The following is a 21,900-nucleotide window of genomic DNA, read 5'->3' as shown; positions in this document are numbered from 1 at the left end:
ACAGGAATGGCATCACCGGAGTCACCTGCAGCACCTGGCAGGGCAGTGCCTGGGCCTGGATTGAAAAAAAAAACAATAAATCTCTGTATACAAGTTCTGGCTGGACTGGGGACCCTCCCTGTAAGTCCCCAGCCAGCTTTGCCTCATGGAGTGTTTCACGGGTTGCAGAATAACCCTTTGGATTTAACCCCCTTTGTCCATCTTTGCTTCTCCTCTATCAATCTGCCTTTGTATCTCCCTGTGGAGTTTTGGGCAGGGTATTTTCTGAGCTCACCTGAAATGTGTCCTACCGAGAAGGATGAGGAGGGAGGGATGGAACAGCTGTGGAGGCCCTGGGGATGGATAGGGAGGGTGTGATATAAACATGTACATCAGTGTCCCTTCACTGCATTCCCCTGCAGCCCCAGCCCAAATCACATACAAACATAAAACTCCCTGCACAAGTGAAAAAAAAAAAAAAAAAAAAAAAAAAAAAAGCTGCAAGGTCCCTGTCCTTGTCCCTGTCCCTGTCCTTGTCCCTATCCCCGTCCCTGTCCCAGTCCCCATCCCTGTCCCCGTCCCTGTCCCCGTCCCTGTCCCAGTCCCCGTCCCCGTCCCCGTCCCCGTCCCCGTCCCCGTCCCCGTCCCCGTCCCCGTCCCTGTCCCGGCCCGGCCGCGGGGGCCGTTCCCCCTCCCGGTCGCCAGGAGTCGCTGCCGCCGCTCCCGCTCGCGCTTCCTCAGTTCCGCCTCCCGGTGCGTCACTTCCGGCGCGTCGCGGTGACGCCATTGCTGTGCGACGCGGTGACGCGCAGAGCACTCCGGCGGCGGCCGCGGTGGGAGCGGAGCGGCGGCGGGTGGGGAGCGGAGGCCTCACACCGAGCGGGACGAGCCCGCCGCACCCGGAGGAGCGGGCCGGGGCCCGGCCCTGACGGCGACCCTCCCCGCAGCCTTGCCCCGGGTCACCCGTATGGCGCGGCCCTGAGAGGAGATGACCGACCAGGAGAACAACAACAACATCTCCAGCAACCCTTTCGCCGCCCTCTTCGGCTCCGTGGCTGCCGCCAAGCACTTCGCCGCCGTCCAGAAGCAGCAGCAGCTGCGGCAGCTGACAGGTGGGGAGGTCGGGTCTGGCCCTTGGGGAGGGCGCAAGGCGGTCCGCCTGGGCAGGGCCTGACGCTGGAGACGCTGAGGGCTCTGTCGTGCAGGCGAGGAGACGTCCATCAGCCAGGATGACTCCGACAACAGTGTCTCCGAGAGCCTGGACGACTGCGACTATTCGGTGGCTGAGATCAGCCGCTCATTCCGCTCACAGCGAGAGCTCTGCGAGCAGCTCAACATCAACCACATGATCCAGAGGATCTTCCTCATCACCTTGGACAACAGTGAGCCCGGGAATCCCCTGGTTTGGCAGGGGCTGCGGTACAGGCTGGGGCAGCTCTGCGTGTCGGGTTTGTCTGACATCAGAGGGGACAGCGGGGAGCGGGCAGTGCCATGTGCAGCAGCTGGGGCTGTGCCAGGGGCAGGTCCTGCCTGCAGGTTCCCCATTCGTGTGGGTGGAACAGGTCTCTCTGCCCTTCCCAGGTGACCCCAGCATGAAGAGTGGGAATGGGATCCCAGCACGCTGTGTCTACCTGGAGGAAATGGCCGCAGACCTGGATGACCAGGACTGGCTGGACATGGACAATGTGGAGCAGGTAGGGATGCCTGCCTGGGGCCGTATGCAGATTCTGTTTTCTCAGAATATACGTATGATGTATCCCAAATCCTTTTCCAAAATCTGGCACGGCGCTGCCACTTGTTGTTTTGCTGGAAACGTCCATGAGATTTTGGGATATGATACTGAGAAAAGTGTAGAATTTGGGGAATCCAGCCCTTCCTGCTGCAGGCTGCAGGAGTTTGCTGCCCTGCAGGTCTGTGTGGGTGGGAAAGGGAAGAAAAATCAGAGAATTCAGTCAGCATTGTCTATGTACACACTCATCTTCGTTTGCAGCTGTATCAGTGATTCTTGCTGAGGATTTCAATGGAAGTGGTTTCTGTTGGGGATACTATTATTCCCCATGAGGGACTGGAGGATTTGCTTAGGCCAGAAGCAGCTGAGGGTTCCACTCCAGCACTCCCTTACTTAATGAGGCATAGAGAGAGCTCTTCCCAGCAGGAAACAATTAGGCTGTGCGGTGTGGAGCTTCCTGCTCTGGAGGGATCAGCTCTGCACTGGGGCTGTGTCACTGTACTCCATCTCCACCGGTGCCCAGGCCCTGTTCACCCGCCTGCTGCTGCCAGAGCCCGGGAGCCACTTGATCCACATGACCTCTGCCAGCACCCAGAACCTCTCGGCTGACCGTGACGCTGGGGAGAGGCAGATCCTGCGCTACCTCTATGCCTGCTTCCGCAGGGCACGGGAAGAGGTGGGCACGGGCTGCTGAGGGAGAGGGCAGCTCAGGCACTCCAGCTCTGGAGTGACTGAGCTGAAGATGTAATGACCAGGGCCCCAACACTGCCCTCGTCTCCTTGCTCAGATAACCAAGGTCCCGGAGAATCTCCTGCCCTTCGCAGTGCGCTGCCGCAACCTGACTGTGTCGAACACTCGCACTGTCCTTCTCACCCCGGAGATCTACGTCAACCAGAACGTGTATGAGCAGCTGGTGGACCTGATGCTGGAGACACTGAGAGGAGCACGTAAGTGCAGCCGGGTTGTGCCGCTGCCTCAGCGCTGCAAGGCTGCCCTGGAGCATCATGGAGTTGGGTGAAGCTTTGGCTCCCCTGGCTGCCAAAAGAGGGGGCCGTGTTTGGGTCGGTTTGGCTGTTGGAGCACTGTGAGTGACAGCCTCCTATCTCCTGCCAGAGTTTGAAGACATGACTGAGTTCCTTGAGGAGGTAATAGAAGCCTTAACGATGGACGAGGAGGTGCGGACGTTTGGGGAGGTCATGGTTCCTGTGTTTGACATTCTGTTGGGGAGAATCAAGGACCTGGACCTCTGCCAGATCCTGCTGTACACGTACCTCGATGTGCTCCTCTACTTCACAAAGCAGAAGGACATAGCAAAGGTGGGTACCTTGGCTTAGGCAGAAGCTTTTTGCAGGGGCACATTTACAAGATCTGATCTGCAGAGGCCAAACCAGCAGTGTGGTGTAACAACACCCAATGTGTGTAGTCATACATCTCCCTTCCTTTCTCATAGCCTGTTACAACCCATCAGTTTGTTGGGCTTTTTTACTGGGATTTTGGACAACACATCAGCATGTCCTGATGTGTTCCCCAGGTTTTTGCAGGCTACATCCAGCCCAAGGATCCCAGTAATGGACAGATGTACCAGAAGACTTTGCTTGGTGCCATTTTAAATATCTCCTGCTTGTTGAAGACCCCTGGAGTGGTGGAGAACCATGGCTACTTTCTGAATCCATCCCGATCCAGCCCACAGGAGATTAAAGTGCAGGAATCCAACATCCATCAGGTGGGAGAAGCGAGGCAGTTCTGTTTCCTGCAGTTAGTAGCCTTTGATTGCCTGAGGGTTCAAGATATGCTATCGAGGCTTGATTTCCACCACTGGTTCAGGAATAGCCTCGCTTGCAACTGGGCACATCCCAAAACTGCTTTGAATTTTCCAGCTGGAGCATGAAAACAGTTCTGCCAGCTGCCTTGGGCGGCTGTAACCTAAGTCTTTGTGTCTTACCAAAGTTGCTTGAGCTTTTGGAAAAAGGGTGGGTGGTACTGGTGGAGCAGACATCAGTAACTTGAGGTGCGACCTGGAGATCATCTACCTCATGTGTTGCAATCACCGGGGAGTAGTTTTCAGTACCTGTCCTGTAATTAAAACACTTAATTGATTTCCCAGTTGAGAAAGTGACAGGCAACAAGTAAATTTCTTCCTCAGAGGAATACCACTAGGAATGTTCCAGTAGGTCAGGAGTGAAACATGAGGATGCAGGATATAAATACAGGAGTGAACTGGGGTGCAGAGGGCATCTCCGAGAGGGGCTTTCCCACTCAACAGTTCTTTCAGACTGTCAAAAATAGGCAAAGAATTTTGGATTTACTCCATATGAGAACAAATTGTCTCAGCTGTACTTTAGAGGACATCCCTAATTGTTGTTTGCTGCCAGCCCAAGGATCTGACCTGCTTGTAACACGTGTGTGTGATGGGTGATTCACGGAGTGTCCTGAGCAGCAGGACGTGGCCTGGAGCCGGAAAGGGTCTGATAGTGGTAATATCAGAGAGGCAAAAGAACAACCCCAAGGACTCATTCAGCTGTGTTGTGTTTCCTGTAACAGTTCATGGCCCAGTTCCATGAGAAGATCTACCAGATGCTGAAGAACCTGTTGCAGTTGTCACCAGAGACGAAGCACAGGATTCTCTCCTGGCTGGGAAACTGCCTCCACGCGAATGCGGGCCGCACCAAAATTTGGGCTAACCAGATGCCAGAGATTTTCTTCCAGATGTACGCCTCAGATGCCTTCTTCCTCAACCTGGGGGCTGCCCTTCTGAAGCTGTGCCAGCCCTTCTGCAAACCCAGATCTCCAAAGCTGCTAACCTTCAACCCTACCTACTGTGCTCTGAAGGAGCTGAACGAAGAGGAGAGGAAGAGCAAGAACGTGCACATGAAAGGTACACCTAAACATTGGGGGCTAAGGAATGGGAAGGGGATTTCCTCAGGTCCCCACTTTACCCAGTAGTACCCTCGCAGTGGGTGCCATTAGGGTTAGGGGAGAATTACAAGTGGGACTAGAGAGGAGCAAGAAGAAAGCTGAATACAAATAAAACATTGCCAGCACCATCAGGAGCCCTTTGTGTCCTCAGGAGGGACCCTCTCAAGCCCTCTCCTCACCAGCACTGCTGAGTAGGACCTGATGCAGAGATGCTTTTCCTTACAGGTTTGGAAAAAGAAACGTGTTTAATCCCTGCTCTGAGTGAGCAAGAGCCGCAGTTTGCAAACAACTACAACCTGGTGACAGAAAATCTGGTGCTCACGCAGTATACCCTGCACTTGGGGTTTCACAGGTACTTGCCTTCAGTTCCCCTGGGGCTGTTTTCCATCCATGTGCAGTTATGGACATTTCAATAAATACTCTGAATGCAGAGTTGCCAGCTGAGCTGCTGCTTGAACTTCAGCCTGACTGACTGCAGGAAGAAATTTTGCTCACATTTTTGCTAATCAGGATACACTCAGCTTTAAACAATCATAGTGGGTTTTGGTTCTCAAATCCCCTTGGTCTTTCTGCAAGTGTTTTATCCTAATAAAAGAGTCTTACAGGTGCCATATTATTTATAGACACCAACAGCTAAGTACTGGGTATCTGCAGGTTGCTCCATTCCCCTCTCCCCCTGGGGCAGGAGTCACTGGCACCTCCCTTCACTACTACAGAGCATCCAGGTATCAGAGCACCTGCCCACTGGGAGTGACCTAAACTCTCTGACAGCTGGGCTGTATGTGAAACAGCAATGTGAGGTAGCTTTTAGCTGCGAGGAGAGGATTTTCTGGACACCAAAACACTGTTTTGCACAGCTTCTCTCTGCAAATCGTTGCCTAGATACTGTGAGGTCATGGCTGATCCAAGCAGAGTCCCCTTCTGGTTTATTCTCCAAATATAGACATTGACAGAAAAGTTATTATGCAAGTGGCTTGTTGCTGGGAAACGGAAGTGTCACCTTGCCCATCTCTGGGCCGTGTTGGATCCCTGACCTCAGTGACCCAGGGGAGCTTGGTGCTGCAGGGGGCTCTGCCATGTCCCCAGGCCACTCTGCAGGTGCCATGATTCCTCACAGGGTCTCGGTACCCTCCCAGGTCCTGCCAAGCCTTTCCCCAAGGCTTCCCATTGCCAGATCCCCAGACAGAGTACCCACAGGAAATTATCTGAATCCCTAGCACAGAACAGTCTCTCACCAGCTCCTGCATTGGTGAGACAGGATGTCTGTCTGTCTCCTTAGCCCCTCCTTGCCTCCTTTCCTGGCCAGGTTGCACGACCAGATGGTCAAGATAAACCAAAGCCTTCACCGCCTGCAAGTGGCATGGCGAGAAGCTCAGCAGAGCTCCAGCCCCGCTGCTGACAGCCTCAGGGAGCAGTTTGAGCGCCTGATGACCATTTATCTCTCCACCAAGACGGCGATGACGGAACCGCAGATGCTGCAGAACTGCCTGAACCTGCAGGTGTCCATGGCAGTGCTGCTGGTGCAGCTGGCTGTGGGGAACCGTGGGACGGAGCCGCTGGAGCTGACCTTTCCGCTGCCGGAGGTGGAGCACAGCGCACTGGCCTACGTGCCAGGTGAAGCCACGGGTCCTGCTGGGGGTCTGTGCCAACACCTGCCACACATGAGCACTGGAAGAGCTGCCTGAGCAAGTGCTTCCCTGTCCAGGGCAGGACATGGTGCTACCACTGACATTGTGCAGAATATTCTCTCTGAAGAGGATGACTGTTAGAAAATTTTGGGCTGTTTGAGGGGCCATACTTAGGGTAGTGAAGCTGCTGACCTTTTAGAAGTCCTACTCATTGGCAAGTGGCAAGTTCTATATTGATTTAGTGTTTTCTCTATGTGTAAACTCTTTATTCTGGGGCCTGCTTCAGGATTCTTCCCTTGGAGGTTGTGTAAAGAGTGTGTCATCAGCAGACAGGTGTTGGATTCACCCCATTCACCCTTCTGGGAGGGCAGAGGTGAAATGAATCCCTGGTGTTACTCGTGCCATCAGGCTGGGCATCCCTCTCCATGGCAGATTCTAATACAGCTTGTTAATTACCAATACTAAATCAGCATCAGGGTGATGAGGGGAGAGTGGGAGGCTGAAAGAGGGCAAGGTGAGCTGCTCAGGGGGAGCTCAGCTACAATCTCTGTTTGCAGAGTTCTTTGCTGATAATTTGGGCGACTTCTTCATTTTCCTGCGACGTTTTGCTGATGACATCTTGGAGACTTCTGCCGATTCCCTGGAGCACATCCTTCACTTTGTTACTGTTTTCATGGGTGATGTAGAGAGGTAGGTGCAGCCCTGGGTACTTGTTGTAGAATGCCCAGGGTGACCAAGCAAGTAGAAATTGCAGAGCTGTCTTGAGACTTGGTTTGTGCAGCTGCAAGCAGTTTGATTCTTTTGGAACAGCTGAAATCTGCCTGCAGGAGGCACAAAGGGAGCCAAGGCCTGCCTGGAGACCACAGGCTTCATGGAAGATTCAAATGGGATTTGGTGCTTAAGTGTGTGTGTTTGGTTGTATGATGCAGAAACCTCGTCAGCTACAGCCATTTTGTGCCTGTTAAAGGGAGCTCCTGGGATTGATGTGTTGGGAGTGTCTCTATGATGTCCACTGAACAGAACTGAGTAGTTCTATTGATCTTCCTGATAAGACATCACCCTACTTTCTGTATTTCTGCTGTTCTTTCATTTACACTAATGTGTAAATGCAGTGAGCTCCTGGCAGCAGCAGATGGGAGATTTCCTGTACTAGGCAGCTCTCATTGTTCCTGCTGTCCCCGGGAGGTGGAGGCTGTGGTTTTTCCTGACAGTCCCCTACAGCATCATGGAATGATTCCTGAACAGCTCCATTCTGCACCATGGCCATGCCATCCTGGATTTGCTTTGTTTTCTCTTGCAGGATGAAAAATCCTCACCTGCGAGCCAAGCTGGCTGAAGTGTTGGAAGCTGTGATGCCTCACTTGGATCAGGCTCAGAACCCACTGGTCTCAAGTGTGTTCCACCGCAAGCGCGTGTTCTGCTCTTACCAGCATGCTGCCCACCTGGCCGAGGCACTCATCAAAGTCTTTGTGGATATCGAGTTTACGGGTAAGCGCAGAATGGGAGGAGTTGTGTTCCCTGTGTAGCACCTGTGAGGGATTGTCCACTTGAAAGGTTCTTTGGCTTGTGCCTAGGTGACCCACACCAGTTTGAGCAGAAGTTCAACTACCGCCGTCCCATGTATCCCATCCTGAGGTACATGTGGGACACTGATTCCTACCGGGACAGCATAAAGGTGAGGCAAGAGGTGCATGCCTGAGTGTGCCATGTGAGTGTGCAGCTCACATGGGGCTCACGTGGATCCGTGTCCTGCCATTGGGGCTGTGCTGCAGAATTTGCTTTCTCCTTTTCCTCTCAGGCTCTGGCTGATTATGCCTCAGAGAACCTGGAAGCGATGAATCCCCCTCTCTTCTTACGCTTCCTTAACCTGCTCATGAATGATGCCATTTTCCTGTTGGATGAAGCCATACAGGTAGGGCTGAGCTCACGTTCCATCAGCATCACAAAAACAAGTTCTCACTTCTTGACACAATACAGACCTCCAGAACAGGGCCAGCTTGCCTGGCCCTGCCTGGTAAATCTCTGCACTAGGTCCTATGCAGGAGGCAGTCCCAAGATGGTGTGGCCAGTGCTCTGGAAGAAGGGATGAAGGCAGGAGGAAGGATCTGGGGCCCTGTCTGTGGGTTACTCTTCCTTCTTTGGGTTCAGGAGGCAGCTCAGAACCAAGAGGACCAAAAGGGCTTTTTCAGATTCAAAAGGAAGCACACTGGGAAATCTGCCTGTTGCTAATCTGGTACACTCAGGCTTTAAACAATCACTGTGGGGTTTGATTCTCAAATCCCCTTGGCCTTTCTGCAAGTGTTTTATCCTAATAAAGGACTTTTGTCTCTGGGCAGTTCTCCTTTGGGATTACAAGGGAATTCCAGGACTCTCCACTCCTTTCAGAGCTGCTGTTGCTGTTAGAAAGGACTTTTTTGTGGAGCTATTATCTGCCAGAGAAGTGATTGCTGGAAGGCTGGCAGATAAGATGGGTGATACGGATGTTGCCCAACTGTTTTTGAGCATTTCTGGACCTCCTTGGCATTGTGACCCACCTATCCATGTGTTCTGTCTTGCAGTACCTCAGCAAGATCAAAGTTCAGCAGATTGAGAAGGACCGAGGCGAGTGGGACAGCCTGTCCCCAGAGGCTCGCCGTGAGAAGGAGTCCAGCCTGCAGATGTTTGGTCAGCTGGCACGTTTCCACAACATCATGTCCAATGAAACCATTGGCACGCTGGCTTTCCTGACTTCAGGTAGGGAAAATGGCCCCTCCTGCCTGCCAGGACCTAGATAAGAGCCCTGCCAGGGAATGAGCAGGCAAGAACTTGGTTTTGGTGTGGTCAGAGCAGGATGGAATTGCTGTGAATCTGCAAACTGTTGTTTTCCTTTCCAGAAATCAAGTCCCTGTTTGTGCATCCTTTCCTTGCCGAGCGCATCATCTCCATGCTCAACTACTTTCTGCAACACCTGGTTGGGCCTAAAATGGGAGCTTTGAAGGTGAAGGATTTCAGTGAGTTTGACTTCAAGCCACAGCAGCTCGTGTCTGACATCTGCACCATCTACCTAAACCTTGGGTAGGTGACGAGGGGAGTGAGCCTGTTGGTGGCAGGAGCCATCTTGGTGATACTGGGGCAGAAATGCTTACTTACACTTGAGGTTTTGTTTAGCTTTGAGTTCTTTGCCATGGGAATGCTGCTGTGGGGACTGTTTTGCAGCCCTGATAAATGGGAATTCCTAAACCTTTCTCTCATGTAACTTATGGTGCAGGGATGAGGAAAACTTCTGTGCCACAGTCCCCAAGGATGGCCGCTCCTACTCACCGACGCTCTTTGCCCAGACTGTGCGGGTTCTGAAGAAGATTAACAAGCCTGGCAACATGATAGTGTCTTTTAGTAACCTGGCTGAGAGGATCAAGGTGAGCACTGGAGGGAATTTAACATACAAAAAAAGACAGAGCTAGTTCCTTGTGTCATTTTCCCGCTGTGTATTGCTGCATCTCCGCTGTGGAGGTGGATTTCTGGAAGTGGAGCTTTGTCCAAGGTCCAGGTGGGGCAGCTGGAAGGATTCCCTGCCTGCACGGACCTGTGAATGCTCCCTGTTTTTTAAAGAACAGGGAGGCTGAATCCCTCAAAGCCATGTGTGCTCCGTAGTCTCTTGCAGACCGGCAGCAGCAGGAAGAGGAGACATATGCAGATGCCTGTGATGAATTCCTGGATCCAATTATGAGCACTCTGATGTCAGACCCCGTGATCCTGCCCTCCTCCCGTGTCACCGTGGACCGATCGACTATAGCCAGACACCTCCTCAGGTGTGCAGCACAGCCCTTATACCTTGATACTTTTGGGGATCTATTTCATATATCCAGTGACTCTTCCTGGCCTCTCTTTTTTTTTTTTATCTCTAGCACCAGGAGTGCCCAAGTAATCTCCTTGATGTTTTATTTTTCAGCGATCAGACAGATCCTTTCAATCGGAGTCCCCTCACTATGGACCAGATCAGACCAAACACAGAGCTAAAAGAGAAGATCCAGCGATGGCTTGCAGAGAGGAAAAAGCAGAAGGAGGAGGAGCTGGAGGACACGCTGAACTGAAAAACAGGACCTCATTTCAAAACCTCCAGTCATGGGCAAGATCACAGCCACGAGGGTGGCTGGAGCTGCCACCCTAATGACAACCACATTTTAGTGCATTGCTACCACCTTTGGAGTCTCTCTTCAGACCTTCCTTGCCAGCCCTTGTTCTCCCTTTTCCTTTCAAGACTCTCTCTTTAATACTAAGACTTTCCACTGCACTACAGCTTTGAGTCAGCCTTGGGAGAAGAACACAGCCTCCTCATGATGTGGTGCCCTTGCCCTCTATTACCTGCTCTTTGTGTTGGCCATGTTCTTTCCAAGCAACACCAAAAGCCTCCCTCTATTCTGTGTTTAAACTGTAACCATCTTTCACTTGGTGAAAGTAACGCCTCCAGCCGCTCCCAGAGTGGGATGGGGGGATCGACAGGAGGGGGACGTTTTGCCAACTTGTATGTGCCAGGGGTGTAGCAGGGTTTACTTCCCCAATGAGCGTTGGTAATGGCGGGCGTAGGAAATTAAACATAGATACAATCTTGGAGCTGATGGTGGAGATCTGGCAGTGCCGGGACCTACAGAAAAGCCTCTTTGGGCTCCGTGCAGGGACCGGCGCGGTGTCGGCGCTGCGCGGGTCTCGAACCCGTGGCTCCGGCGCGGCCCCGCCCCGCCCCGCCCCGCGCACGTGTTCCGGGGTCCTCGCTGCGGGCTGCCCGCGGCGAACGCCGGCTGCAGTGACCGGCGGTGACATTGAGCGCGCGCAGCGATGGCCAAGGCCGCCCAGGGGCTCGTGCAGCGGCTCGTGCAGCGCGGGCCGGAGCTGTTCGGGGGTGAGGGACGGGGAACGGGAACGGGAACGGGAACGGGAACGGGCTGGGAATGGGATGGGCTGAGGGGAGCGAGAGCGGGCCGGGCGGAGCGGAGATGAGGGGATGGGGAGCGGGGCTGAGGGCAGCGGGGCTGAGGGCAGCGGGGCTGGGCCCGGGGAGGCCTTGCGGGCTCCCGGCGTTGGGAAAACACCGTCCGCTCCGGTCCCCCTCCCCGCAGCCGCCGTGACGTACTCGAAGCCGCGCTTGGCCAAGTTTTGGTACTACGCCAAGGTGGAGCTGGCCCCGCCGACCCCCGCCGAGATTCCCCGGGCCATCGACAGCATGAAGGGCCTGGTCAGAGCCTTCCAGAGCGGCCGCCTGACGCAGCTCACTGTCAAGGTACCGGGGCGGGACGCGACCGTGCCGAGGGACAGCTCCCACCCACCCCGGAGCCACCCACTCTCTGCTCCTGGAATGGGAAGCAGTGGGAACTGTCGTCAACGACATATGAAGCTCTTGGAATTAAGGGGCCCAGAGTTAAAAGTGTTTTGTTTTATCGGCTTTGCTTTAATTCTTCCCTGCCTGGACCAGGCAGTGATTGTTCCCCTCTGGTCCCATCGTTTTCTGTCCCAGGGAAGGGAATATCTGTAAGTGGCTGAAGGAGCTCAGCCCTCTGAATCAGCTGTGTTATTGGTTGGCCTTGAAAATAGTGTGTTTCTCATGTGTGGGCTAAGAAATGATCTTTGAAAGGGCTGTAAAAAGCCACGAAAAACAGCTGGCAATGTACTTAATGTTGTAGAACATCTCTGTGACGGGACATGTTGAGGGGTGGCCGAACACAGCAAACACTCTGCTCCACTTCTGGGTTTTTGCCTTGAGAACTGCTGGAGGTCATGGATGTGGCAGTGGGAGTGAGGGAGGAGCTGTTGTGGGAGTGTGGAGTCTAACCAGTGGCTTTTTCCTTTCAGGACGCACTGAGGAATGGCCTGGTGGCCACGGAGGTGCTGATGTGGTTTTACATCGGGGAGATCATCGGCAAGGGCGGCATCATTGGGTACAACGTGTGAATACTGACCTCAGCAATGCCAGCGGTGCCACAGGGCTGGGTCTGTAATGGGGTCTGTGACAATAAAACTAGGAGCCCATATCGAGATGTTGTGATCCTTGTCTAGCACTCTGACAGGTGCCAGCCTGTCCTGGGGGCTATGCTGGCAGGGGTGGCTCAAGAGGGCTCTAAGGGCCAGTCCCAAGGGTGCCAGAGCTGCTTTGGTGACACCACTTTTTGTCACCAGGGTGCTGTTTGCTCTGGGATGCTCACTGTGCCCCAATTTTGGCTCCAGGAGAGTTCTGAGAGCCCCAAAATCAAACAGGCTGCAAAGAGGGACATTCCATTTGTTCCTGAATGTACTTCCCATCAGCCAGTGGGAACCAAAACCAAATTCCAGTACTTTTTACATTATCAAAAGCAATTTCCATTACTTTTTCCATAGAGAATGTAGCATGATTAAAGGCAGCTTTTGGTTTGGTGTCTGACTGGTGCAGTGGAAGCCTGTGTAAGTAAGCAGAGCTTTGCTGCATGTGTCACCTCAGCTCCCACTGGCCAAAGGCTGAGCTGTCCAGGGTTCTACCACCTTGCTTATTGTTAGCCAGCTCTTGCAGGGTTTTCTACAAAACCTGCTGACTCACCTGTGCTCTGACATGTTCAGAAGATAATTTTTAGGAGTTCTCTGAAGCTAGCAGCCTGTTTTTACTGTCTTAGAAGATGGTTTTAGTCAGTATTGCTCCTTGTTGATACTGTTGTGTTGGCTGTTCCTTTGCTCCTCTGGGTGTTGTGTTGTACACACCAGTGACCCTAGAGGCCCCCAGCCCTCAGTGGCCCGGGTGTCTCTGGGGTGACTGGGTCTGTAGCACATCACTTGCTCCTTTCCCTGCAGCAGAACTGACCTCAGCACTGTCATCCCAGCAGCAGGGCTTGTGTGCTTCTGACAGGGAGTGCAGGTGAGCTCAGATGTGGTAACCAGTAGGTTGTTTGTAGCATGGATGGAAATCTTTTCTTTTTTCTTATTAAACAGAAGGGTTTCTGCCCCAGCAGCTCTGGGTCACAACTCATCACAGGTCACTTCCATGCCGCAGATGGGAAAACTGAGGCTCAATGAACTCCCCAGCTTCTGTAGGGGAATGTGCAACAGCAGCAGTGACTGGACCTGTGCTTCCAGCCCCCTGCCCAGCCTCTGTCCTGTGCTTGCTTTTCCAACCAGCCTGGCCAGGACAACATGACTGCCTCACATGGCCCTCCTCCTGGTGCTGGGGAGGGTTTTGTGATTGCTCAGCCTCAGCAAATGTGTCCAGGGCTGCAGCCAAATGGTCTGGCTGAGCAGGGGTGAATGATAGCCCCCAAAACTGCCCCTCCCCATGAGCTTTTTGCTCCTGTCATCACACTTCACCCAGCAGGTAGAGAAACCAGCAGGGGGAATGGGCCAGGCCCTGTTTTGAGATTCTGCAGCCTCTGTTCCTCAAGGAGAGGGAGTATGGGATGCAATGTGTTAGCTTGACTGGAAGGAGGATTCTGAACCCAAGAGAACCTCACTGAAAGTAAGGCTGTCTGATCTGGCTCCAAAACCTGCCTCTCCTACCTGACTTGTTCTTGTCTGCACAGGCCCCTCTAAAAGCAGGTTTTTTAGGTGGGCATTCAGGGGTCTGCAGCTCACACCAGCACTGGCCTGGCAAAACTCAGTGGGAGGATGGGATTAAGCTTCACTAGTAAAGCATGGGAGAGCTCAAAAATGCTCCTGTCGCTAGAGAGGAAGAAACCATCTTAATTTTAGTTCTTCTCCCTGGAAGTCCTCGGGAGTCCCCCTCCAGCCCTGCTCCCACAGCAGAACCCCATGCAGAAGCAGCATCTGTGACCCCAAAGCGCTCCAGCAGCTTGCTCGTTCTCTCTAAAGCCAGAGCAGTGTCTGCCTGCCTCTCTCGGGGACAGCCTTCCCCCGCCCCTCCCTCTCTCCCTCCATGCCCGCAGCTGATGAACTTCGGAGGAAAATGGGTATTTTATGTCCGAAAGGAGAGGGGTTTGCATCGTCTCCATGTGTTTGCAGTGCTGTTCTCAGAGAATACGGTGGGGACTTGTAGGATGTTAACCTTGTTCTCGCTGTGCTGTGTACGATGAGGTTGCCAGCTCGGTGCTATCGCCGTCACCTCCCTCCCGGGGGTGGCGGCCAGCGGGAGGGGGCACCGGCGGGGCGCGGGGCCAGAGGCAGGACAGGGCCGGGGCCGGGAGGGTAGGGTGAAACCGCCCGCCCTCGGCAGCACAGCTCGGGGCCACGGTCCCCCCGCAGGGAGCGGCTCGGGCCGGGCACCGGAGGGTCTCGGCGGCGCGAGGTTCTCGCGGGCTGTGCCGGGCCGGGCCGGGCCGCGCCCCGCGCCCCGCATACGGCCTGGCGCTATGCAGGGGGTCGGCAGTGCCGCCTATGCCGTATGCGCGGTCCTGGGCGCCGGCGGCTCGTGCTCCCGCTCGGCATCGCCGTCGGGGTTATGCGGGTTGCTTGCAGCCCGATTATACGTCAGGCAGGTTCCGGGGCCGGCTCGCAAAGAGCCCCGCGCCTGCATGGCACTGCGAGCTATGAGGGGCTGCGGCGGCCCGAGGCTGCGCTATCCAGGACGGGGGGCTGCACGGGGGCTCGGGCCTGGGGCCCTGCATATCGCCCAGCGTTATGCGGGGCTACCACTGATCGAGCATGGCTTATCCATGTGCCGGGGCGGCGAGATGGCGGAACCCCACAACCTGCATGGCACCCGTTGTTATGCAGCGCCTCCGCGGGCCGGCGAAGCGCTATGCAGGGCGCGGGGTGCGGCCCGGCCCCGCTCTCTGGCTCGTCGCCTCTCAGTAAAGATGGCGCACAGCGGTCGGTGGCGCTTCCCCGCCCGGCCCGGCAGCGGCGGCTGGGGCCGCCGAGGCCCGGGGGGGTCCCGCCTACGGGTGCCGGCCGTGCACAGCCTGCGGCCCGCCGAACCTGCGGCGGCGCCGGCGATGGCGGGCGAGGGCGAGCGCGGCGGCCCGTGCTCCAGCGGGGCGGCGGGAAGCGGCGGAGGCGGGGCAGCGCCGGGCCCCGGCGGCCCCGCGGCCGCGGCCGGTCCCGGCTTCGACGCGGCGCTTCAGGTCTCGGCCACCATCGGCATCAACCTGCGGCGATTCCGCGCGGCCTGCGGCACCGAGGCGGGCAGCGGAGAGGTGAGAGGGGCGGCGGGGCGGGGGCGGGGGGGCGCGGCGGGCGGGGGGGTTCCGGGCGCAGCATCCCCGACGCCCCGGCGACGGCGGCCCGAACACACCCGGGCGCACCCACCCAGCCCTGGCCGCACAGCCCGCCCGTCGCCGGACACACCTCCCGCGTCCCGCACAAAGGGCGCGCCCGGCGGGGGGGGCTGGGGGGGTGGCGGGAGTCGGCGGGTGGGACCCGGTGCCGGTCCCGGTCCGGCCGCCCTCGCGGTCCCTCCCCGCGCACGCGACTTGCCGCCGGTGCGTCCTCCCTGCCGCCGCCTCCATTATCCGCCTCCCGCCGCGCCCGCGGCGGGGCGGGATGCGGTGCGCACACCCGGCCGCCGGGAGCGAGGTAGGATGGCTGGGGCCGGGGGCCTCCCGGTGCGCCCCGGTGCCGAGGATGCTCGGCGGGGTGACGCGTCCTCCCCCGGGCGCGGGGGCGCGAGGGGCTGGGCCGCCGGCCCCTCCTGCGGGCCCGGCGGTGGGTGTCGCGCACCGGCCCTCCCCCTTCTCCTCCTCCTCCTCCTCCCTTCGCCGCTGTGGATGCCCCAGGCGGAGCTTGGGGCGGCGGGCCCGTTGCGAGAGGCCGTTCGCCGGTACTCGGAGAGCTGGCGCTCCTTTTTTTTTTCCTTTTTTCTTTTTTTTTTCTTTTTTTTTTTTTTTTGTTACTGTTCTTCTTCCTTTCATTTTTATTTTTTAAGCCTTTCTACTGCAGCCAGAGTGGGAGTGCGACAACAACCCACCTATTGACAGAACAGGGAAGACATGATGGGGGTGTGTTACTACGAACTGCAGCGTTCCTCTTCCCCAGTTGTTTTGCATCGCTCCTTGGCGGCACCCTTGCGCCGGCAAGAGAATTCCCCGGGTCTTTTGTAGCAGGAGGCCTTTATTGATTTTTGAAGGGTCAGTTGTGTCTCCTCTTCTCCAGGCAGGTTGTCAGCTGTAGGGTAGGTGAATGTATCTTTGTATTTTGTCTGTGTAAAGAGCAGTTGTTTTCCTTTCCCATCACTGGCCATAGCAGCGTTTATTAAAACACACATGAAAATACAGTTTTCTTGTCTCTTTCTGGCCTGGTTTTGGCGTTTTCTGTTGGATGCCATGAAGTGGAGCTCTTTGCTCATGGCTGAGCTGGAGGCATTCCTTGCCTGCAGAGTGGCAGCTGCCGCGGGACGCGGTGCGGGAGGAGCGGGGTTGTGTTTGCATGCACAGAGCTGAATGCGGGGACACTCCTACCCTCACCTGTGCAGACTTTAGGTTGTGAGTAGCACTGCTCTCATTAATACCGTCATTTCAGAGGCTGCACTTTGGGATACTTCTCTTTTTTGTTGTTTGCAGTAGACATGGTTTGATGGAATTCATAGAGTCCTCTGGGAAGCAGTTAATATCTCACCAGTGCTAGTTCAGGGATAGAAATGACTGAGATCTGGCTAACCAAGCTGACCACAGAATTAGTAACCCAGGAGGTTTTTCATGTGGGGGAAGGCAAGTTGCTTTGTTTCTTTTCTTTTTCTTTTTTTTTTTTTTCTAAGATGACATTGGGCTGTGGTTTGCTTAATTCCAGTTGTCTTCAAGTATATTTTTGCATCTCAAAAAAGCCCTGAAACATCTTTGAGATATCTTTTTGAGTTTGGTCTTTAAGGTATTTTTGCTTTAAAATAAAATAGATTGAATAGATTGTAGGTGTGGCAGCTGATTAACACGGAGTCTCCTGGATTTTAAAAATTCTGCTTATTACATCAGTTTTCTACTGAGCTGCTAAAAGCTTTTCTCTAATAAGATTGCATACAGTAGAAAGTAATGTTAAACATTGATTTGTGGCTTGGTGTTAGTAGGTTCGGTTTTACCTGACCCCTCATGAGCCAGGTAGGGGTAGAGCCCAGGTGTTTTCCCTCACTCTGGATTTGCAGCATGCTGATACTCTTGGGCATACTCAGAGAGGATCCTCACAAACATTCAGATTGAGTTAACTCAGTTGGTTTGTTTCCTTTGGTGATGCTCAAAAAACAAAATGTTTTTGCATCAAAGGACACGTTTCTCCTGGCTGGTGACTTGTGCACTCGTCATAGTCCTAGTGAAGATTGCAGTCACCAGAGGCTGCTTTTCTGTCGTGCAGTACAAGTTCTCTGTGAGGTGGGGGTGAGGGTGTGAAAAAAGCTCTGGCACATGTCGGAAGTCAGCGCATGGGTGCTGCCTGTGGTCTCTCCAGAGGAGAGGACAGCTGTGTGCAGTGCAGAAACAGTGCAGTTTCTGGTATCCATGTGGTAGCCACTCTGGGGGAGATGTTCTCCTAGAAGGGGGCTTCCAGAAGACCCTTTCATATTAGGGCTCTCCATGTCCGCTCAGTAACTGCCTGGTGCTCATGCTGTTCTTTTCCACGAGGTTGAGGGTCCTTCCTGAGCCGAACCACTTACAGTCTTCAACTGAGTTGATATTCCTCATTAGGAATAAATTCTGAGCAGTTGCCTTGAAGTCAAGAGCCAGTGGCAATCAGAGGATGAAGCTGTGTTACCTTTCTATGTACAACTTCTGCTCCACATGCTTTTTTTTTCTACCTCATTGTTGTGTGCACTTGTGTAGGTACCTGTTGACATTAGGTATTACCACCAAGCTAGATGCAAGAGAAATGTTGTCCAGAACAAGTATTAGGCTCAGTCTTTCCCTTGTCTCCTTGGCAATTCTGTAGTACATAGCAGACTGCATTTCTCATTTAAAAGGTACTTGAATTCTGGGGTGACAGGGCATTCTCCTCAGATTCAGGTCACTTTGTACAAACCCTTGTCTTCTGCTGCAGATCAGTGTTGCACTGAGTTATCTCGAAACCAGCTCACGTTAAATGAGCAACATTCTGATACTTGATTTTAACACCACAAGAGTTGCTGGAGGGACTTTCTGCACAGTGAAGCTGTAACTGGTTGAACAGTAGTGTTTGTACTGTGTACTGACTTTCCAGCTTGGTGTGAGTGGCACTGTAGGAACAAGGAAAATTTGGTAGCATTTTCTTGGTTCATTATGTCAGTATTTGGTATAAAAGAAGCATAAACATAACTGTTAAATATCTGCTCTGCCTGTCAGTTTAGATCCTCCTGCCCATCCCTGAGGGGAGCTTGAAGCTTTGGGACATAAAAGTTGAGAGTGTGCTGGATGAATGCTGACAGTTACCTCCATAAATCTGTATTGACTGAAAGTTGCAGAAGCTTGAGTTTGGCAGTTGGATGTGGTGGTGATAATGGTGTCCCTGGTAGCACTTCTGTGATTATACCTGGGGCATAATGTTTTATGAGGTGAATGTTGGAGTTGTGGATGTTCACCAATGCCTGGCATGTTTGGAAATGGTACTAGGGCCATGTCCTGGGGGTAAGGATTAGCTTCCATACTGCCACCAGGGTCATGCCTGAGCTGGAGGTACAGGTAATTTCTTCTGTTTGCCTCAAAATTTTCTCACATAGTGTTAGGTTGAACGGTTACTGTCAGACTGCCTGAGTTGGAGGTGTAGAGCCTTTCCTGTCACAGGTGAGGTGATCACTGCACATGCACAGGGAGGGAACTGCTGTAAGTATTGATGTCTAACAAGAGGCAGGCGGTGAGGATGATGCAGATCATGGCCCAAGAGATGGAGGCTCCTTCGTGCAGTTTCCTTTCCCGAACTTTTGGGTGCTGCTTTGTCAGATGTGTGAAAATAAAAGTATGTTTTAACTATCTTGGTGATGTTTCTATTTCTGTGGTTTGGTCAGCTTTGTGCAGTGTTCCAAATCCTCAGAGGAGCAGTTTGAGGAATTTTGTTAGGAATTCGGGAAACTGTTTTCAAATGAAAGATGATGGGGCTTGTCCCACTGGCAGTGAGCAGATGCTCCCCATCTGCAAGCTGGATCTTTCTAGGTAGTGGTTTCACTGACCCTCTTCCTTGGAAGTGGTATTATTGAAAGCTTGTGACCAGAGAGTGTTTCAGGTGTTCTAATATGCATTCCTCTGTATTCAGATTGGAAAGCATAAATCAGAATTTCTGGCAAAACAGGTCTGTATGTTCACTAACACACATGTAACAGATCCGCCCTGAGACTCAGCCCCAGAAAGAGCAGTATATTCTTTCTAGTTCTAAAAAAAATGGACTCTGAAAGCTGCAGCCCTCATTGCCATGGTATTGCCATGGGTGATGCCTGAGGGTACAGCTGCAGCAGTATAGTTTGGGGGTTGTCATGTGGAGGTGACCAGACCAGGAGGTGTTCTGTGATCCCAAGACATTCTCTGAAGGTCAGTGCTGCTCTGAGGTGAAGCCCCAGCAAAGTCTGTGCATTGCTCCTGGTCAAAGCTTTTGTTGAATTAAACAATGGAACGATGAATGTCCCCTCATCTGAATTGGTGCATAACAGTCACCACAAGCGCTCAGCTGTTTATTATTGAAGTTGCACCACAAGTGATGGCTTGGGAAGTGTCTCCCTGAACTCCCAGCAGACTCTGCTCTGGTCCCAACAACCAGTGTTTGTCTCGGGTTTACTACCTGCCAGCTTCCAAGGGTGTTTACTCTGCTGAAAGCAGAGAAGTCTGGTAGATGTTGTACTGCAGTCACTAAGCAGGCATCTGAATGAGCTTCTAAAAATAGCTTATCCCTTTCCAAGAAAGTGAGGTGCTGTCTAACTGGGGCCAAACCCAAGATGGGGAATAGGAAGTACAGCATTAGTCAGGTGATTCTGTTGTAAAATAAACCTTTTCAGGTGCTGATTGGAGCAGCTGCATTGCTGGTTTATTGCTGGTGAGAGCCCCATGCAGCTTCACAGATCCACAGTGGTATGGTTTATACTGTTACTCCTCAGAGGGAGATCAGAATATCAGTTAGTGCCTGCAGGATAATTTCTCCTTTGAAGGTGGATTTTCATCTGAGATCTTTAACTGGAAATTCTTTGAAAAGTAATATTGCTCAAGACCATTGTGATAGACATTTGCTTGCAACTTCTCTGTTCTTTAGTAGCTGGGTTACTTCAGGAAAGCCATTCTTCTTCTGCACATAACTCTGAGGTTGAACCCAGTTGGGATAGTGTAATGTTTGAATGGGAAATGTGCATGGAAGCTCCATTGCCCACAGAGAGATCATCCCATGCCTGCTTGGTTAGTCTTCATGTCTGGCATGCAGCAAGCCTTCCCTCATCCTTTAATTTATAATCCTGAGTGGCCTTTTTTGTACTGCATTATTCTTTTTCATTCAGGTAAATGAGGCCATGTTCAAAATCTTTATGTTTTTTAATCACTCTCCATCTGTCATGACATTTCTGAAAAACTGGAGGGAGGCTGTTCCTGCCTAGTTTGCCTCAAAGCTGCATTTTGGCATGTGAGGGCCAATGTGGTTTATCCTGGCAAATGCTGAGTGATACTTAGTGGCTTTCTTGGTCTTCTCTGACAGGTCACAGGGGTGCCTTCTCAGGTAGTGATAGCGTCCGTTCTGAGGTCACCAGTACACTCAGGAATGTCACCAAACACACAAACACAAGTGACACATTGGTCATACTACTTGTGGTTGTAAATGAAGTGAAAGTGATCATTTTGTGGAAGGAACCTCTTTGCTGTAGACACTTCCGGTGACTGCTTGGTAAGAAATGGAAAAAATAATCATTCCCAGGCTATTGGGCCAGAGCTAGTTTTAATGTATCCCATTGAAAAAGTAAGATAACAGAGCTCAATTTGAAAATAATGCAAGTCCTAATCATGGATTGACAGGTGATTGTCAAAAATATGGCAAGTACTGATTTAGTAGCCAGGGATAAAATAATAATGATTTTAGGACCCAGAATAACAAAATTAAGACAAGTTCCTGTAGCAGCCACAGGAACTTGGAGGCCGGTACGAGTCAGGAAATCACACAGGGTGAGCAGATGATCCCTTAGCATCTCTAAACCTGACTGTTCTTAGGTAGTTGTTATTTCTCTGTGCCTTCTCTGGGTTTCAGCCCACATCTGACTGCGCTGACAGCTTCTCCCTGTGTCAGGGCTGGGGACCCCTTCTCTGTGCACGCCCACGACGGCAGTGCTGCGCCACACAGCGATGTTTACATCCTGCTGTCTCCCACGTGCTCTGGAGCGGAGGCCAAGTGCTGGGAGTGGGCAGCTGGGCACTCCTGCAGCTGTCTTGCTCTGGTGGCAGTGCTGCAGGACTGAAGTTTGGAAGCAGTAGCTTCTCCCTTTCTGGGAATGGCCTTCATGGGTTCTGTGTGATGCAAGGTGTCTCAGGTAGAGAGCAATATCTTCTGGCATAATTTCATTTCTTTTATGTTGCTTTATCATTGCTTTTTCTGGTTTTCTTGTCATCTCTGCTGCAAGTGCAAAGAGCAGTTAGGCAGCAGGGATACGAGATGGGGCAGGGCCACCCCTTGCTCCAGCAGATGTATGTGCTGGTGATGGCTTACAGTAGTTAACTGCAGCCCGAAGGGGTATGTGTTGTATTTAACTGGCCAAAGCATTATCTGCCTTGAGAACGTGGATGTCCACCTGGTCAGAGCATACCGTGTTTGAGTTGTTTACACTGGGGCTCATCAGACACAAACCAGGCAGAA

The 21,900-nt window shown here is 53.0% G+C and overlaps 3 protein-coding genes across 4 annotated transcripts in view; all 3 read left to right on the top strand.

The window, feature by feature from the left end:
• Positions 1-753: 753 nt before the first annotated feature.
• Positions 754-10,842, top strand: UBE4A (ubiquitination factor E4A). The gene is made up of 19 exons (XM_063418058.1): positions 754-1,091; positions 1,185-1,361; positions 1,561-1,673; positions 2,232-2,384; positions 2,496-2,655; positions 2,822-3,024; positions 3,240-3,431; positions 4,250-4,583; positions 4,850-4,976; positions 5,931-6,238; positions 6,810-6,942; positions 7,553-7,740; positions 7,827-7,927; positions 8,051-8,164; positions 8,811-8,985; positions 9,126-9,306; positions 9,500-9,647; positions 9,883-10,040; positions 10,181-10,842. Exons 1-19 carry the CDS (start codon positions 968-970, stop codon positions 10,320-10,322), a joined length of 3,231 nt encoding a protein of 1,076 aa, XP_063274128.1. The 5' UTR covers positions 754-967; the 3' UTR covers positions 10,323-10,842.
• Positions 10,843-10,968: 126 nt separating this feature from the next.
• On the top strand, positions 10,969-12,254 carry ATP5MG (ATP synthase membrane subunit g). The gene is made up of 3 exons (XM_063418069.1): positions 10,969-11,128; positions 11,346-11,506; positions 12,076-12,254. Exons 1-3 carry the CDS (start codon positions 11,065-11,067, stop codon positions 12,172-12,174), a joined length of 324 nt encoding a protein of 107 aa, XP_063274139.1. The 5' UTR covers positions 10,969-11,064; the 3' UTR covers positions 12,175-12,254.
• Positions 12,255-14,146: 1,892 nt separating this feature from the next.
• KMT2A (lysine methyltransferase 2A) overlaps positions 14,147-21,900 on the top strand; it is a 42,272-nt gene continuing 34,518 nt past the window's right edge. For both annotated transcript variants that reach the window (XM_063418045.1, XM_063418044.1), the window contains exon 1: positions 14,147-15,335. In XM_063418045.1, coding sequence (XP_063274115.1) covers positions 14,550-15,335 — 786 coding nt within the window. In that variant the 5' untranslated portion in view covers positions 14,147-14,549. The remainder of the gene's footprint in view (positions 15,336-21,900) is intronic.

The sequence above is a fragment of the Prinia subflava genome, chromosome 22, assembly GCF_021018805.1.
Source record: "Prinia subflava isolate CZ2003 ecotype Zambia chromosome 22, Cam_Psub_1.2, whole genome shotgun sequence".
In the NCBI taxonomy this organism is placed as follows: Eukaryota; Metazoa; Chordata; class Aves; order Passeriformes; family Cisticolidae; genus Prinia; species Prinia subflava.
Note: the sequence above shows the minus strand (reverse complement) of the source record. Positions and strands in the feature narration are given on the sequence as shown.

Bases quoted from the DNA above. Each gene is read 5' to 3' on its own strand.
- UBE4A (XM_063418058.1), top strand. From the start codon at position 968: ATGACCGACCAGGAGAACAACAACAACATCTCCAGCAACCCTTTCGCC. The intron at 6,239-6,809 runs GTGAAGCCACGG...CTCTGTTTGCAG, and splicing joins CGCACTGGCCTACGTGCCAG to AGTTCTTTGCTGATAATTTG. The intron at 7,741-7,826 runs GTAAGCGCAGAA...GCTTGTGCCTAG, and splicing joins TGTGGATATCGAGTTTACGG to GTGACCCACACCAGTTTGAG.
- ATP5MG (XM_063418069.1), top strand. From the start codon at position 11,065: ATGGCCAAGGCCGCCCAGGGGCTCGTGCAGCGGCTCGTGCAGCGCGGG. The intron at 11,129-11,345 runs GTGAGGGACGGG...CCCTCCCCGCAG, and splicing joins CGGGCCGGAGCTGTTCGGGG to CCGCCGTGACGTACTCGAAG. The intron at 11,507-12,075 runs GTACCGGGGCGG...TTTTCCTTTCAG, and splicing joins TGACGCAGCTCACTGTCAAG to GACGCACTGAGGAATGGCCT.